The sequence below is a fragment of the Bos indicus genome, chromosome 1 (assembly GCF_029378745.1).
Source record: "Bos indicus isolate NIAB-ARS_2022 breed Sahiwal x Tharparkar chromosome 1, NIAB-ARS_B.indTharparkar_mat_pri_1.0, whole genome shotgun sequence".
Taxonomy (NCBI): domain Eukaryota; kingdom Metazoa; phylum Chordata; class Mammalia; order Artiodactyla; family Bovidae; genus Bos; species Bos indicus.
The window spans coordinates 115,847,696-115,863,065 of NC_091760.1; the positions used below are offsets into that span (position 1 = coordinate 115,847,696).

At 37.2% G+C, this 15,370-nt stretch overlaps 1 protein-coding gene across 33 annotated transcripts in view; it reads right to left on the reverse strand.

Moving 5' to 3' along the window:
• The window catches only part of MBNL1 (muscleblind like splicing regulator 1), a 222,363-nt gene that overhangs the window by 157,630 nt on the left and 49,363 nt on the right, over positions 1 to 15,370 (reverse strand). For 24 of the 33 annotated variants that reach the window (XR_011567543.1, XR_011567542.1, XM_070792920.1 and 21 more), the window contains exon 2: positions 1,408 to 2,393. The exons of 6 other annotated variants lie outside the window; for them this stretch is intronic. Coding sequence is in view for 24 of the 27 variants with exons in the window: in XM_070792920.1 (XP_070649021.1) it covers positions 1,408 to 1,581 (174 nt within the window). In the remaining 3 variants the exon portion in view is untranslated. Of the gene's footprint in view, positions 1 to 1,407; positions 2,394 to 2,578; positions 2,763 to 2,918; positions 15,135 to 15,370 lie in introns of those variants that run through there. 3 more of the 33 variants (XM_070792923.1, XM_070792912.1, XM_070793031.1) reach the window with 3 other exon arrangements.

Consider the following 15,370-nt stretch of genomic DNA (forward strand, 5'->3'; position numbering starts at 1 on the left):
AAAAGGCCCAGGGTAACTTATAACTTTTGTTTATTGATCTTTAGAACTATGTCATTAAGAACAACCTAACATTATATTTTTCTTATTGTTAATGCTTTCTTTTATATTCTACTTTGAAGATAATATCCTTGAGTCTTTGGTGAAAACTTTAGCAAAGTGAGCAGCACAAACTGACCAAGAAGCAATGTACTGAAAGAGTTAACTCACAACTTAACTCCTAACACTGGGGTGAGATATGGGTTAACTTATGTATTAAATACTTCAGTTAATTCTCCCCTATGGTATTAAAGAAAAATTTTTATAGCACTTTTTTTTTTTGCATCAGACAAGATATGTCTATGAAACCTTCACTTCTATATATTTGTCAAAATGATAGCAACCTCCTTCTCAAAGGTTCAGAGTGAATTACACCTGCATATTAATATTCAAAGGCGATTCAATTAAACCAAGTATGTAGAGAGTGCCTAGGAATCTTCACATTTGTAGTTTTGACCTTACACATCAAAATAAAGACATGTATGCTATCTTTTAAAAGACTCACTTTCAACCTTGATAGCTGAAATATGAATCCAATGACATTTTGAATGCCAAAATACACTAAAGTGAATGTGCTAGGATTACGGTACCCACAATAGCTAACTTTTTACAGTCTGGCTGATACTGTTACAAATAAAAAATAATAATCAGGAGCTAACAGAAAAAAACCTGCTAAATTACTTCACATTTGAATTTTAGAAACAAAAAAGTCCAATTAATAATAGTACTTTTTATAGAGTTTCCACTGATTTATAAAACTCACATTCAACAAAGTTTTATGCCTCTGATAATATATTGTAAGAGCAGTTCAGAACCTTACTTCTAGTTATATTTTCCATAAAATGCATTGCTTCTGGCCTTAAAATAATATGCTCATATAATAAAAAGGAAATCCATAATGTCAAAATATTAATATAAAAAGTCTATCCAAGTTTAGCTAACAAAATCTGCTTTTCTTTTACAACTATACAGCACGTTTTCAAACAAGCAAAAACAAACCATCCCCATCTAGCCACTGCTATAGCCCCATATACAGTCTATGCATATGCTGACACATACATGTATCTGTATTTACTATTTCTCTAGACTGACTTAGCCAGTACTAAGTAAAAGTATGCTGACACTTTCTGCTCTAGGGAAAAAAAAAAAAAATCACAGCATTAAAGGACAGATAAAAGTTATCATAACAAAGTTTGGCCAGACTTGGCTCTGTTGCTTCTCAATAAAGTCCCCCACCCCAACATCATCAGTAAGAAGACACTGTATAACTGTTAACAAAGCAATCCATAATTCCAAACTCAGTGGACTGCATGTCCATATCCCCTTTATTCAATTATTGCGTATCCTTAAAATAATATAATATTTACTCACTTTCAATGAATCAAAGCAGGCGATTACTCGTCCATTTTCAACTTGGCAGCTTTTCGAAGGATGTGCAAATTTACATTCCGTGTCTGGCCGTGAGCAAGTCCCCCTTTGGAACTCTCTACATACTTCCAGTGTTAGCCATTTTGTGTCCCGAATTGGAGTGACACTAACAGCCATGTTTAGATTTTACAGGTAGTTAAAATTTTCAGTGAAACCAACAAACCCAACCCCCCTCAAAAAAAAAAGTAACAACCAAAAAAAAAAAAAAAAACTGAACTGATAAAACTGTAAAATGATGAAAATGTCCCCTCCAAAATACTTTTCCCCCACTCCCTGCTTTAAAAGTACATGGAAAATTGTGTTCTCAATATCAAGGAAAAGATCTCCCACTAGAAATTCACAGCATGAAACTGTTAATTCAAAGAGGTTTTGGTTTTTAGAGAAATACTAGGATCGTAAGTAGATGAACGTTTAAAAGTAGGGCCTCGAATCAGCCTTGTGCTCTCAGTAACCCCTTCCCAGTGCCAATTTGGAGCCCAAAATGCAAGCATGAAAACGTGGCAGACCCTCTGACACCGAATTTCCAAGCTGCTTTCAGCAAAGTTGTCTGAAAGGTAATCTCCTCACAGCTGAATTTGCAATGGAGTTTGGTGGTGCAATCGGTATTGATTAGTTTGGCATAGACAGATGCAGCAGTTTAGAGCAAAATCGAGAAAATGATTTTGTTTTTCCTTCTTGATTTCCTGGCAGAAGATATCTTACTTTTTCAGCAAACTTTTCTTTTAAAACTAAAGCAGCCTAGGGCAATGCCAGATACTTAGAGCTTTTTTCTTGATTATAAGTAGAAATGGGGGTGTCTGGGCTAGAGGTGGAGGGTGGATGTGCTGTCGTCACAGTCTAGCTGGCAGCAAGCAAGGCAAAAGCAGAGACTGCTCTAGAAGCGGTTCCAAGCAGCAGAGACGTCAGGAAAGGCACTTCTTAGTACCAACCTGTAGAAAAAAGAGATAGGTTAAGATTTACTAAGTAGCTCTTCACTGATGTCCTAAGACAGTATCACAACCTTGCCATGTGCTACCAGACTAAGTCATATTCAAGCCAGCCTCCCTCTCTCTCCCTCTCTCTCACTCTCTCTCTCTCACACACACACACATACACACACACACACACTACTTACAGTGAGGCATATTGCAGCCAGCCATCGTAGATTTATTAAAAAAAGGGGCCGTTTCCCCTTGTGAAGCAATGCATGATAGAGAGATAACCAATCACAGATAGTGTTGCAGCAATATTCTGGGCAGAAAGCCAATAGTGTGGGTTGTCTTATGAAAGGTCGCGCCTGTCAGACGTTCATTACTATGCTATAAGCACAGAAAATGTCCATCAGATGTGACTTATTCCACTGCAAGAGGACGAGCATGTGGGTTTTGAATTTACCCAACATGCAGTTAGTGGACTAAACCATGTTAGTTTCAAAACAGCTTCCCAAACAAGTCCAAGCACTTGAAGATCATTACCAGGAAATAAAAAGCAAGGTTTAAAAATTGCAGCCGACTTCCAAGCTGCTTTCCCTCTGGCTCTGCGCAGGGACAGGCACTGAACAGCCTGCTCCTGCTGTCCTGACACGTGAATAAAAAAGGAAAGGGGTGTTTACAAATGGTACATTCTCCTGACCTATCCAATTCACTTCCTTCTCCAGCCTAAGTCCTGCCCCTCCACTGAAAGTGGCACTCCTACTGTAAAACTATTCCATTCAGCCCGCAGACACTTTGTCAATATATCACAGGCAGGCGAGATATGAACAAAAGCATCCTTTATTTGAACATTTTTTAAGCAAAAGCTGAGGTCATGTGGGGGAAATAAGGAGTGCAGTGTTGTCAGTGTGTCTGGCAAATCTGAAGTCAACCTCAAGGGAGAAAGTGATTCCATCGCAGAAACATTAAATATTAAGTGAGCAGTTTGATTTGGGCAGTATGATGCATTTCAGAGGTACAAATGAAGCCAGAGGCTGGGGGTTGGGGGGTGAGGGACCCCCCATTGCCTAAAGATCTAGTAACTCGGCACCACAAGACCGTTCCCTATATACAGCAGGGCATTTTTGCTTTTAACAACTTACTTTCAATCAGAATGGGAAAACTTTCCCCAAAATGCTTAGTAGTTACAGAATAGCAGACATATTATTTTTTCCCTTTTGAATACTACCAAAGGAAACAAGGCTTAAATAACTCTAGAAGCTTCACACTCCAAAGAGGCAATGACAGTATAATAAATAGTATCTGATTACTTCTTCCAGGGCCAAAAATGGCCAACGGGCATATAACATGTTTATAACTTGGAAATTAAAATACAGAATATGAATATATACACACATACATATAGATAAAACATGGATATATAGCAGAATTTTTTTAATTTGTTTTAAGATTAATACTGTCATTTTTAACATTATTTTTTTTAGAAACTACCAGATACTAGGTTTAGAAAATATTGTAAATATTTTTTTACAAAAAGCCACAACTTTTGAGAAAGATTAAAAAAAAAAAATTCACACTGATGCTCCAGAAGTATCTTTGTTTTCAAAAAATTTTCTAGTCCTAATTCCTGGTTCCATAAAAAACAAAGCCAAGTTAGTCACAAACTCTAAGACTTATTCACCTTCCTTAATATTTGCTCTGCATTCAAAACTTCTCGACTACCTCATGCTGTGAGTGTGTACCACATCTGTGGTCAACATCTCTTTTGTCTTTCTCTCTGCAACCACTACCTCCTTTTCTTTGGGGTCGTGCTCAGTCCTGTCCGACTCTTTAGGATCCCACAGACTGTAGCCCGCCAGGCTCCTCTGTCCACCTAATCATCCTGGTAAGAATACTGGAGTGGATTGCTATTTCCTCCTCCAGAGGATCTTCCCAACCCAGAAACTGAATCCCTATCTCCTGCATTGGCAGGCGGCTTCTTTACCATTGAGCCACCTGGGAAGCCTACCAACATGTCACTTCCTCCAAGACGCTATCAAGATGTCACTTCCTTCATCCCCATCCACCCATATATTAACACTGCCTCCTCCCAATTACCTCTGCTCCCCAATCAGTGTCTGATTTGCATTTATATGACTGACCCATGAGACGGCATGTTCCCAAGGCCAGAAACAATCTTACACATCTTAGAACCCTTAAGTGTCTGGCTTAGGGACGGAAAACAGGTGGAGCCCCATAAACTTCAGTAAATTAAATGATCAATTTCTATTTCAGCACTGGCATTAACTTTACAGCACAAAAATACACAAACACATGCAGGAACACACCCCTATAAACACATATGAGCACCCACAAACACAAACTTGAAAACACACACACACCCATTATTGCCTCCATAAGTTACTGTGTTCTAGGGTCACTCAGGCTTCCCAAATGCCTAAGAATCCTCCCCTTGGCCTGGACCGCCCCCTCTGACACTCCAGCTTTTCTAAAATTTCCTCACTATCAAGTCCCTCCTCCTCTGTGTTCCTCTCACTATCAATAATGGATATGATCTTACATGTCACAAATATTTCATAATAAAAATAGTAGCTCTCAGTCATGAACTTTCTCTCACCTTCCTACCACCCATCTTTAAACTATCTTTTTGTATCTTTCTTCTCAGTCTCCCAGTTCTCTCTTCTACTGCCCAAGGTTAAGCTGCTACCTTGACTGGCTCCTTCTTAAATCCTCTTCCTCTCTAAATTCCTGCTATATATATTCCTGCTTTTCCTCTTAGCTCTTAAAGTGCTAAAGGAGCTCTAAAATGGAAGGGGTTACATGGTAGGAGGAAGGGGACCTTGCCTAGTTATACATCACCTCTCTCTAATGTTCCTAATTCATCACTCCCAAACAAAAATCTGAAGAGTCACCTACACGTGCTCTTTTCTTGCTTCCTCCTCCTCCATTTACTTTTAAAAATGTATCGGTGTGACCTGCACAACTCCTACCTTACTGCTCAGTGACAGTCATCGATGCTCCCATCAAAGCCAAATCTAAGGACTGCACAGTCCTTGTCATTACTTGACCTCTTATCAGCATGCTGCACAACTCCCTCTTTCTCCCTTCCCCTTGTTTGAAACTGACACATTTTATCTTTTTTGGTCTCTCCCAGCCCTGCACCTCTACTTTCCCAGGGAGAGAGGGGCTGTGGGTTCTTAGCATACACCATCCAGGTGGGAGCTGCTGAAACTTGTTACATGCTAAACCTTTGGATTGACACATACCTCCTCATCCCTTCTTGTTTAAACTATTCAAATATCTCCTTCTCTAAAAAGGCTATGCTAACTCTGCTGAACAGTCTACCCCTTCACAATATTCTCAGTACTTTGTATCTCTTAGAACTTTTGTCCCCCAGGTTATAAATTCCACAACAACAGGGTGTTTATCACTTTTTTTTTTTTAACCCAGTCCCTGGAACATGGTGTTTTTTTAAATGTTTAAGAAAAGAATAATTTTATTCAACCTATTAGAAATAAACATGTTTATGAGGACATGTGTCCAACCCTGAGGAAAGTTTCATCGTGATCTATGAGATCCAAACAATGAGGAAAGGCAATGGCATAGCACACAGGAATAACTTCACTACTCGGGGTAACCCCCAAGTAGTAGTTATGTACTGTATTTATGTCTAAATACAACTACAAAATTCATTTCTAGCGCTGTTTTTCCCTTCTACCATGTTACAGACTTAGTCGTACTCAAGTAACAAAATATACCTTAATTACTAAAATGCTTACAAATGGGTGTTCTGATTATATTTTCTGTAGCAGACCAGTTAAGTCAAAAAGTATTACTGAAAAAATATAGCTATGTATTTTTAAGCTGAAAATACTATTATAAAATGTATTAGTCAAGGTGATAATCAAAATATTTATAATTAGCCAGACATGGACAAGTGAGCGATCAGACTGTACACTGATCTTTATGAAATACTCCAGCTACCCCTGATAATATGGGTTTCAGCCTTCGACACAGGGCACTGGGTGTAACGAACTCATATCTTATCTGAAAAAAACGTATTTGAGTAAACTGCTGATATCAGAATGCTATCTTGTAATCTTTTTATTTATTCAAAAATAATTTCAGGGAAGACCAGAAATCTTCATATCTTTAATAAAAATTAAGATTTTATAGGATTTGGACCAATACTTCAGTGGTAATGGATTTTTTGTTCAATAGATAGAGATAATATTTAAATGTGTATGGGTATTGTGCAGATTGTAGGAATTCTTGCAAATGTATCACCCTAAAAATATGTATTGTTTGCAAATAATTATTGAAAGAAGCACCGCTACTGTAAAGGTATTAGCTAACAGGTAAACTTCTTCTGAGGTAAAATTTTGACTGATATTTCAATATGTAATAAACTTCCCTGAAGAAAAACAAAGAAATGGAGAATTTAACTGTTTTCAGTGACAATCAAAATTTAACAACCTATATAGGTTTTTAAGGTAAGAGCCTTCTTTTACCTATTGATCAAATTCAAAACAGTAAACTGTAGAGTTCCTTACATCATGTGACACATTCTATTGATACAAACAAGCATAGTCCTCCCAAGAACCAAGATCAGTTTCTCCTTAAGTGATATCAGAATTCACATGTATTTTCTACTTTAAGGTAAATGGAAAGAATAAAATATAAAGACAGAAGAAAAGAAACCAAAAATAGGATAAAGTATAAAAAGAAAAAGCCTGAGGAAGTACAGATAACTACTCTTATAGCAATTGATATATATTAGCACTAAACTAACAGTGGATTTGCTCCTTGGAAGAAAAGTTATGAGCAACCTAGACAGTGTGTTAAAAAGCAAAGACATTACTTTGCCAACAAACATCCGTCTAGTCAAAGCTATGGTTTTTCCAGTAGTCATGTATGGATGTGAGAGTTGGATGATAAAGAAAGCTGAACGCCAAAGAATTGATGCTTTTGAACTGTGGTTCAAAAAGAAGATTCCTGAGAGTCCCTTGGACTGCAAGGAGATCCAACCGGTCTATCCTAAAGCAAATCAGTCCTGAATATTCATTGGAAGGACTGACGCTGAAGCTGAAACTTCAATACTTTGGCCACCTGATGCAAAGAACTGACACACTAGAAAAGACCCTGATGCTGGGAAAGACTGAAGGCAGGAGGAGAAGGGGACAGCAGAGGATGAGATGGTTGGATGGCATCACTCACTCGATGGACATGAGTTTGAGTAAGCTCTGGGAGTTGGTGATGGACAGGGAAGCCTGGTGTGCTTCAGTCCATGGTGTGGCAAAGAGTCGGACATGACTAACTGAACTGAACTACAGTGGATTATTACATGTGCGTGCCCAATGGCGTGTGACTCTTTGTGTCCCCATGGACTATAGCCCACCAGGCTCCTCTGTCCATGGGATTTTCCAGGAAAGAATACTAGAATGGGTTGCCATTTCCTACTACCCAAGATCTTCCCAATTCAGGGATCGAACTCGAGCCTCCTGAAACTCCTGCACTGACAAGCAGATTCCTACCTCAGTGCCACCTGGGAAGCCCTTAACAGTGGAATGCATTCATGTAAATATCTATTTAAAGGCTGCATACATTGTGCAATACAGGATAAACAGACACAAGGAATAAGACTAAAATTCTGTTTTGGAGAACTGGTTGGCCTCTATGAGCAAGGTTAAACTTCCTAGTCACAAATGTTCACTAATCATTTCAATTCTTCTGGACCAAATATAGGCAGATTGGTTCTACATGCCAGAGTAGTTAGCTGGGAATTTGGGGGACTTTTTTCATAAGTTTTGATTTTGAAATGTTATGTATTGAGGAAGTTAACTTAGTAATTATTTGAGGTTTCTTTTTTTTTGTTAACTTACTAAGAAAGTTTCAAGCTAACTGGAAGAGACGGCCAACTTTGCTGAGTATATTTGGAGCTGACGAGAAAAGGAGCCTTGTCCAAAACTTCTCCCCCTGGCTCACTGGTGTCGACAAGTCTGTAACTAGCAATGTATCACTTCAGTAAACTAAGTTAGCTCACAGCACAATTTTGCCCATGGCTTTTCCCAAATATTAACAGAGATTTTGGTAAACAAATAACTAAGCATTTCTGGAGGCTATATAGCTATTTCTCTACTCACAAGGGACTAAATAAAGTAACAAAATCATTTATTACATGGGAAAAAACTGTGTTCTGAATGGGTTAATGCAATCTTCACCTGTATTCAACTCCATATAACAAAAAGCTAAGATCAGTGTTTCTCAGTGAGGGGGAAGCACCCTAGTGGTAGCACCCATGGTGATTTTCAGTGATGCAGAAACAACGTAATTTTAATAGATGCATCAGAATGCTAAAACAAGCTCGTCAAAGTGTGTGGATATGTAACTTAGGAAGAGGCTAAAGTATAACAAAAGAATTTAAGGAATAATAATAAATATACTGGTAAAAATCATAAAGAATATATGCAAATAACTGAAGTTTTAGATAAATTGCTGAGAAAAAAGATAACTTTCAACCACAAATCCTCTGGAATGGCACAGCAATAGGCAACGTGGCCTACTGGTCTGACGCTCTGCATTGTTTTGGGTGACAGGTTGCTTGCAAGGAAAGGAAGATTATGTTTACCAACTCAAACAAGTAATCTAAGATCTATCAAAGCATTCCTTTAAGATGCTGATAAGGTTTGCTTCCCTAATCATCCAGTGGTGTCTTACTGGAAGGATACTGAAGGAAGTCCGTTAGGTGATGCATTATTGCTAAACATTAGAATTCCAAAAGCAAGCAACTAAACTTTCAAGTTAGATAATGACTACTGTCCCTTTAAGGATTTATATTTAAGACAAAAACGAAACAGGAAGTCTCTATGCAGTGATTAAAAAGTGAATTTTGAAATGATTCCTATAAAAGGCAAAATTATAAAACATAAAAAGGTATTAGAAGATAAACATCAAGACGTCTTGCTGCATTTTGTAGCCTGAGCCACCAGTTCTGTACCTAAATGTGCCCTCACCAGTCCCTACAGCAAAGTTTATCTTCCTAGAAGCTTTTCGGCCCACTGTCAAAAGTATGCAAACCTCTCTTCCTCTTAACACCAGTGCAGACTTGCCAGCCCCTTATCCTGCTTTATTCTTCTTTACAACTCTTGTTAGTATTTTCATAATAGTATGTACCTATTTCACTATCTGCTTATCATCTGCTTTTTCCATTAAAATGTAAGCTCCGTGACAGCAGGCAGGTACCAGCTAGTTTCTTCACCAAACAGCCACCACCAACACAGCACAAGGTCCAGACTAAGTCAACGATCAGCATTTGTTGCATGATAATATTTTTCTTAGTATATCTGAACACTAGTTTACAAATATTTGCTACAACTTATAATGCCTAAACAATAGATACACAGTTTAAAACACTGATATGTCACCTTTATAACTGAATGAAATCAGCATCAAAGACCACTTATTGGAAAGAAAGCATAAGGAAAGGAAGTTAATTAACATAAAACCATTTTTATACTTCCTTAATTGGGAAGCTGACAGAAGTCTTTTTAATCCATGAAATAATATGAAATAGATACACATGGTTTTGCAAATTTTTAACATGTAAATAATTATCGGTGCATTTCTGACAGAATCAGTCCTCAGTTCTGGCTAAAGAAGGAAAATTTGCTTTTTTTTTTTAGGATTCCAACAGGCAGTCTTTTAACATTTCCCTCTATTCCATAAGAAAGTATAACAACACTATGAATGCTACTTTATCATTCTTTGAGACAAAATACTAATCCTATTTAGTGTTTTATTTACTCTGTATATTACAAAAAGATGAAGTTATCTTGTTAGCCTTAGGTAGTCATTTCTGATCCGTTCATGTCATTTAATATTTCAAAATAATAACTAGAAGTCAGAACACAAGACTACAGTAAAATCAACAGTGTTGAATACATGTGCAATGTGCTAAAAGACAGAAAAAACAAATCTAACTATTCTGGCAGTTTTCAGGAAGAATGATTCATTAACCCAACTGAAATCTACCAATGTGAAATAAGCATGACAAAACTCTGAACATTAAATGCAACGTGATACATTGTGATATTGTTATTTCCAGAGCAAAACTATGATTATGGACTTTGATTTTAAAGTTTACTTTTATGAGTTATATTTTATTTGCTGTAGTAACTAGGGGTCAAAATCTTAATTTTCCATCTCCATACCTTCTGAACAGTATCACCGAGCTTCTTATTGAGGCAGGTGATACCTTCATCTAAAACGTGTTTCAATATGATCTTTATTGCTTGAGGAATGGTAGCAAAGTCACCCGTGCTTCCCTAATAACGTTATCATATAACTCAAAAATAAGAATGAAGTTGATTCAGTTCAGTTCAGTTCAGTCACTCAGTCGTGTCCGACTCTGTGACCCCATGAATTGCAGCATGCCAGGCCTCCCTGTCCATCACCAACTCCCGGAGTTCACTCAGACTCACGTCCATCGAGTTAGTGATGCCATCCAGCCATCTCATCCTCTGTCGTCCCCTTCTCCTCCTGCCCCCAATCCCTCCCAGCATCAGAGTCTTTTCCAATGAGTCAACTCTTCTCATGAGGTGGCCAAAGTACTAGAGTTTCAGCTTTAGCATCATTCCTTCCAAAGAACACCCAGGACCATCACCATGGGAAAGAAATGCAAAAAAGCAAAATGGCTGTCTGGGGAGGCCTTATAAATAGCTGTGAAAAGAAGAGAAGCAAAAAGCAAAGGAGAAAAGGAAAGATATAAGCATCTGAATGCTGAGTTCCAAAGAATAGCAAGGAGAGATAAGAAAGCCTTCCTTAGCGATCAATGCAAAGAAATGGAGGAAAATAACACAATGGGAAAGACTAGAGATCTCTTCAGGAAAATTAGAGATACCAAGGGAACATTTCATACAAAGATGGGCTCGATAAAGGACAGAAATGGTATGGACCTAACAGAAGCAGAAGATATTAAGAAGAGGTGGCAAGAATACACAGAAGAACTGTACAAAAAAGATCTTCATGACCCAGATAATCACAATGGTGTGATCACTGACCTAGAGCCAGACATCCTGGAATGTGAAATCAAGTGGGCCTTAGAAAGCATCACTACAAACAAAGCTAGTGGAGGTGATTAACGAGAGACTTAAGAAAATATTCCCATAGAACCCCGTATATCAGTGAAAATTTGCTGCATGTGAACCTCTTTGCCTCAATGTTCAACTTTCTTTACAAGGCAGAAACCATTCTCACAGCCAGTAGTCATTAAAAGATTTTCCATAATTAACCTATGCCCATTTTCCATTTGAGTAGGTCCAATCGAGCTAAATTATAAAATCAGTATGTGAAGAAATGACAAAAACAAGTAAAAAACATCTGGCCAAAATATAAAGCATATCTCTATTAGAATCAAATAATCATAGCTATCACACTTCCCAACCCAGGGATGGAACCTACATCTCCTGTGTCTCCTGCCCTGGCAAGTGAATTCTTTACCACTGAGCCACCTGGGAAGCCCACTATCAACTCTATCTGAGCACACTAACTTGATCTTAACAGTTGATTTAGAATGTAACCTAGTAAGCTCAACCTGGGAGACCTTACTGGCTTATTTCTATTGAAGACTGCCCAAAATCTGTTGCTTAATTATTAATCATTATGAGAAAAATATGTGTATTAAAGAGGGTGGTGCTAGTAGTAAAGATTCTGCCTGCCAGTGTAGGAGACCCAAGAGACAGTGGGTTCAATTGTTGGGTGGGGAAGATCCCCAAAGGAGAAAATGGCAACCCACTCTAGTACTCTTGCCTGGAAAATCCCATGGACAGAGGAGCCTGGCAGGCTACAGTCCATGGGGCTGCAAAGAGTCGCACACAACTGAGCACGTATTTCTTCAACTTCAAAAAGATCTAAAAATAATTATTCTTCAGAATATAATGAATGATATCAAACATGAATATAGGATGCTATTACTTGAATGCATCCTAATTAAGTGAATTAATGGACTTCTGATGACAAAACATAATACACACACATCCCCTTTTTTCCATTTCATCAGTAAAAATCCCCATCACATCAAAAATGCATCTTTTACTGCAAACTTTACAAATACTCAAGCCACAAAGGTACCACACAGTTTAACATTATAATCCTAGGGATATTTCTACTGATTTATATATTTGATCTTAAAGATTACTTTTTGAACAAATAATCTCAAACATACATTTAATAATATACCAATGTCAACTGAATTTATCCCTAAAAACAATAAAATATTAGAATTTCAGTTTAATTTGAGCTTTCCTAAACAAAAAAAATCACAAATTCACATACGCTCACATGCATATCAGAATTAGGCTTTCCCTGACCAACAGTGAATCAAGACCCAGTTGTTTTTCCCTGGTTTAAAAAAGAGGAAGATATGTTTCAAAACAGACATGCATTAATAACTCATATTTTCACTTCAATGTAGCTGTATCTTCTAGGGAACGTCCCACATAACACATATACTAAACTAGGTCTCAGATGCTGAACAACAACAAACTCTGCTAATATTACTGCAACTGCTATACAGTATAGCCAGAGCTTCAGAATTTATTTTGCAGAAGCCTAAGATTTAAACAAGCAGCTCCACAGTGGTAACAGGGAGGTATATTTTGTTGGTGCCTACCTCAACATTTATTAATTACAAGGCTTCTTTTATAAAAAGAAAAACACTGAAAGATTCTGCAAGTCTTAGAAATACAAGACTAACCGGATAAAAAGATAAAATTTGTCTCCCTGATAACTAAATTTATATTTGTACATAAATCATTTACCACACTTTTGTGCAACAACTCTAATTCCTTAAATTTCTAACATACTTAAGAACTGAAATCTCATTACTTGTGCAATGCAGATCTGGAATCATGAGTCATTCATTCAGAGGAACTTTGCAGACACACACCAAAATGCATGTCCCATGAAGTTCACATTCAGAAAGAAATGTAAAATAAAACAAGGCAAAAAATCAGACAGTGAAAATAAAGAATTCTCAAATTAGAAATGTAAAGGCTCAGAAGCAAATCACAAGTTAAATAAACAGTTTATCTAAATTTTGAGTTTTCTCCCTCTACACCTACATTATTTCAAAGTCAAAAAATAACAATTTATGCTGTTAACTATGGTTCTGCCTTCTTTTGTGATCTAGAAGTATGGGTATAAGTACTCAGTTGCTCAGCTGTGTCCAACTCTTTGCGATCCCATGGACTGCAGTCCACCAGGTTCTTCCATCCACGGGATCATCCCAACAAGAATACTGGAGGGGGTTGCCATTTCTTCCTCCAATGGGTATAAATGATAAGGCTATTACCCAGAAGAGATAGTAACATGTAAGTTCAAATGACAGACAGAAATCTCTAGCAAGTAATTTATATGAATTACATACATTATCTACATGCTAAATTCCTTCAGTCATGTCTGACTCTTTGCAACCCTATGGACTATTGCCTGCCAGGCTCCCCTGTCAGACGGGATTCTTCAGGCAAAAATACTGGAGTGAGTTGCCATGCCCTCCTCCAGGTAATCTTTCCAACCCAGGGATCAAACCCTTGTCTCTTATGTCTCCTGCACTGGCCAAGTGTATTCTTTACCACTAGCACCACCTGGGAAGCTCTCACATATATTAACTCCATATATTTTTCTTTCTTTTTGTTTTTGGTTTTAGACATTGCCAAATGAATGGATTTTCACTGTCAATAAATTTAAATCATATAGAAGGGGTTATTGAGAATTTCCCATCTTTCTACTGCCAAATCAAACCCCCTCCAACCCCAAGCATAACCACTATTATTAGTACGGTGTGTTCAGTCCTTTTTCCATGTATTATCACACACAAACACACATCTACACATACAACGCACATACACAGTTTAAATATTTTTTTAATTTTTTTTACAGTAATGATGAAAACATACTAAGCATATTGTCCTTTGGCTTGCTTTCTACAAAATCTGTTAATGACCTTTCCTTATCAATAGAGACAGACTCACATAAATATTTTTTAACAATTATGTATTACTTTATATCCATTTCTATACTAGTGGTCACCTAAATAAATGCCAATTTTTCATTATTTTAAGCAATACTGCAATTATATATACAAAACTATGCATACATTTGAGTGGTATTAATAATATAAATACTTTGGACATAAAGTATATGCAAATATTAATTTTGAACTAAACATCAAACTTATTCTAAGAAAACATTTATCATTACATACTTCTACTCGCAATTAATAACGTTTTTCTACATTTATTAAATCTATGTAAGGCCCTAAAAAAGATATTATCCTTCAAACCATATTGTAAATTTCTATTGTAAGAAAGGAGTAAAAGTTTTATGTCTTTTTCCCATATAAACTTGAAGCCTTGTCTTCGTGTTTTGCTAAACATTTTCAGTTGTTAGCACTTACATGGCAGTTAATCGATGGAAACATTTGTAAAATCAGTTGTTCAACTCCTGTTATTTCAAAATAAACCATCTCATTGCTAAGATAATTACTATATTTATATTTTGCAATTATTTGCCAAAGAACAGGGGCCAGAGGTTTGAATAAATGTTTGAGTTGACAAAGTATCAAAACAAATATATAGCTTACCATTCTTTGCTTCTTAATAAAAACAAAACATGTAGTTAACACTCTGTGGGACATGTTATATTAGGAAAATCTCTGACAGCACAATGTCATATGATTAAGGGAGTGCTTTTTTTGCATATTATTTCTACAAATGTCAGAAAATATCCTGCTTCCCCCCCCGCCCCCCGCTTCTTTTTTAGACACTAATTGACTAAAGGAAATCGTTTCTGACAAGTGCTATAAATAATGCAAGGCGTTATCAAACTAGCTAAGGCACAATAGAACTCTGGTGAACTCATGTAGGCCCAGACACATTTCCCTGTGTGGTAATTTCTCCTGAGGCCAGAGGGCCTCTTGCCCTGGACTGGAGTGTTCT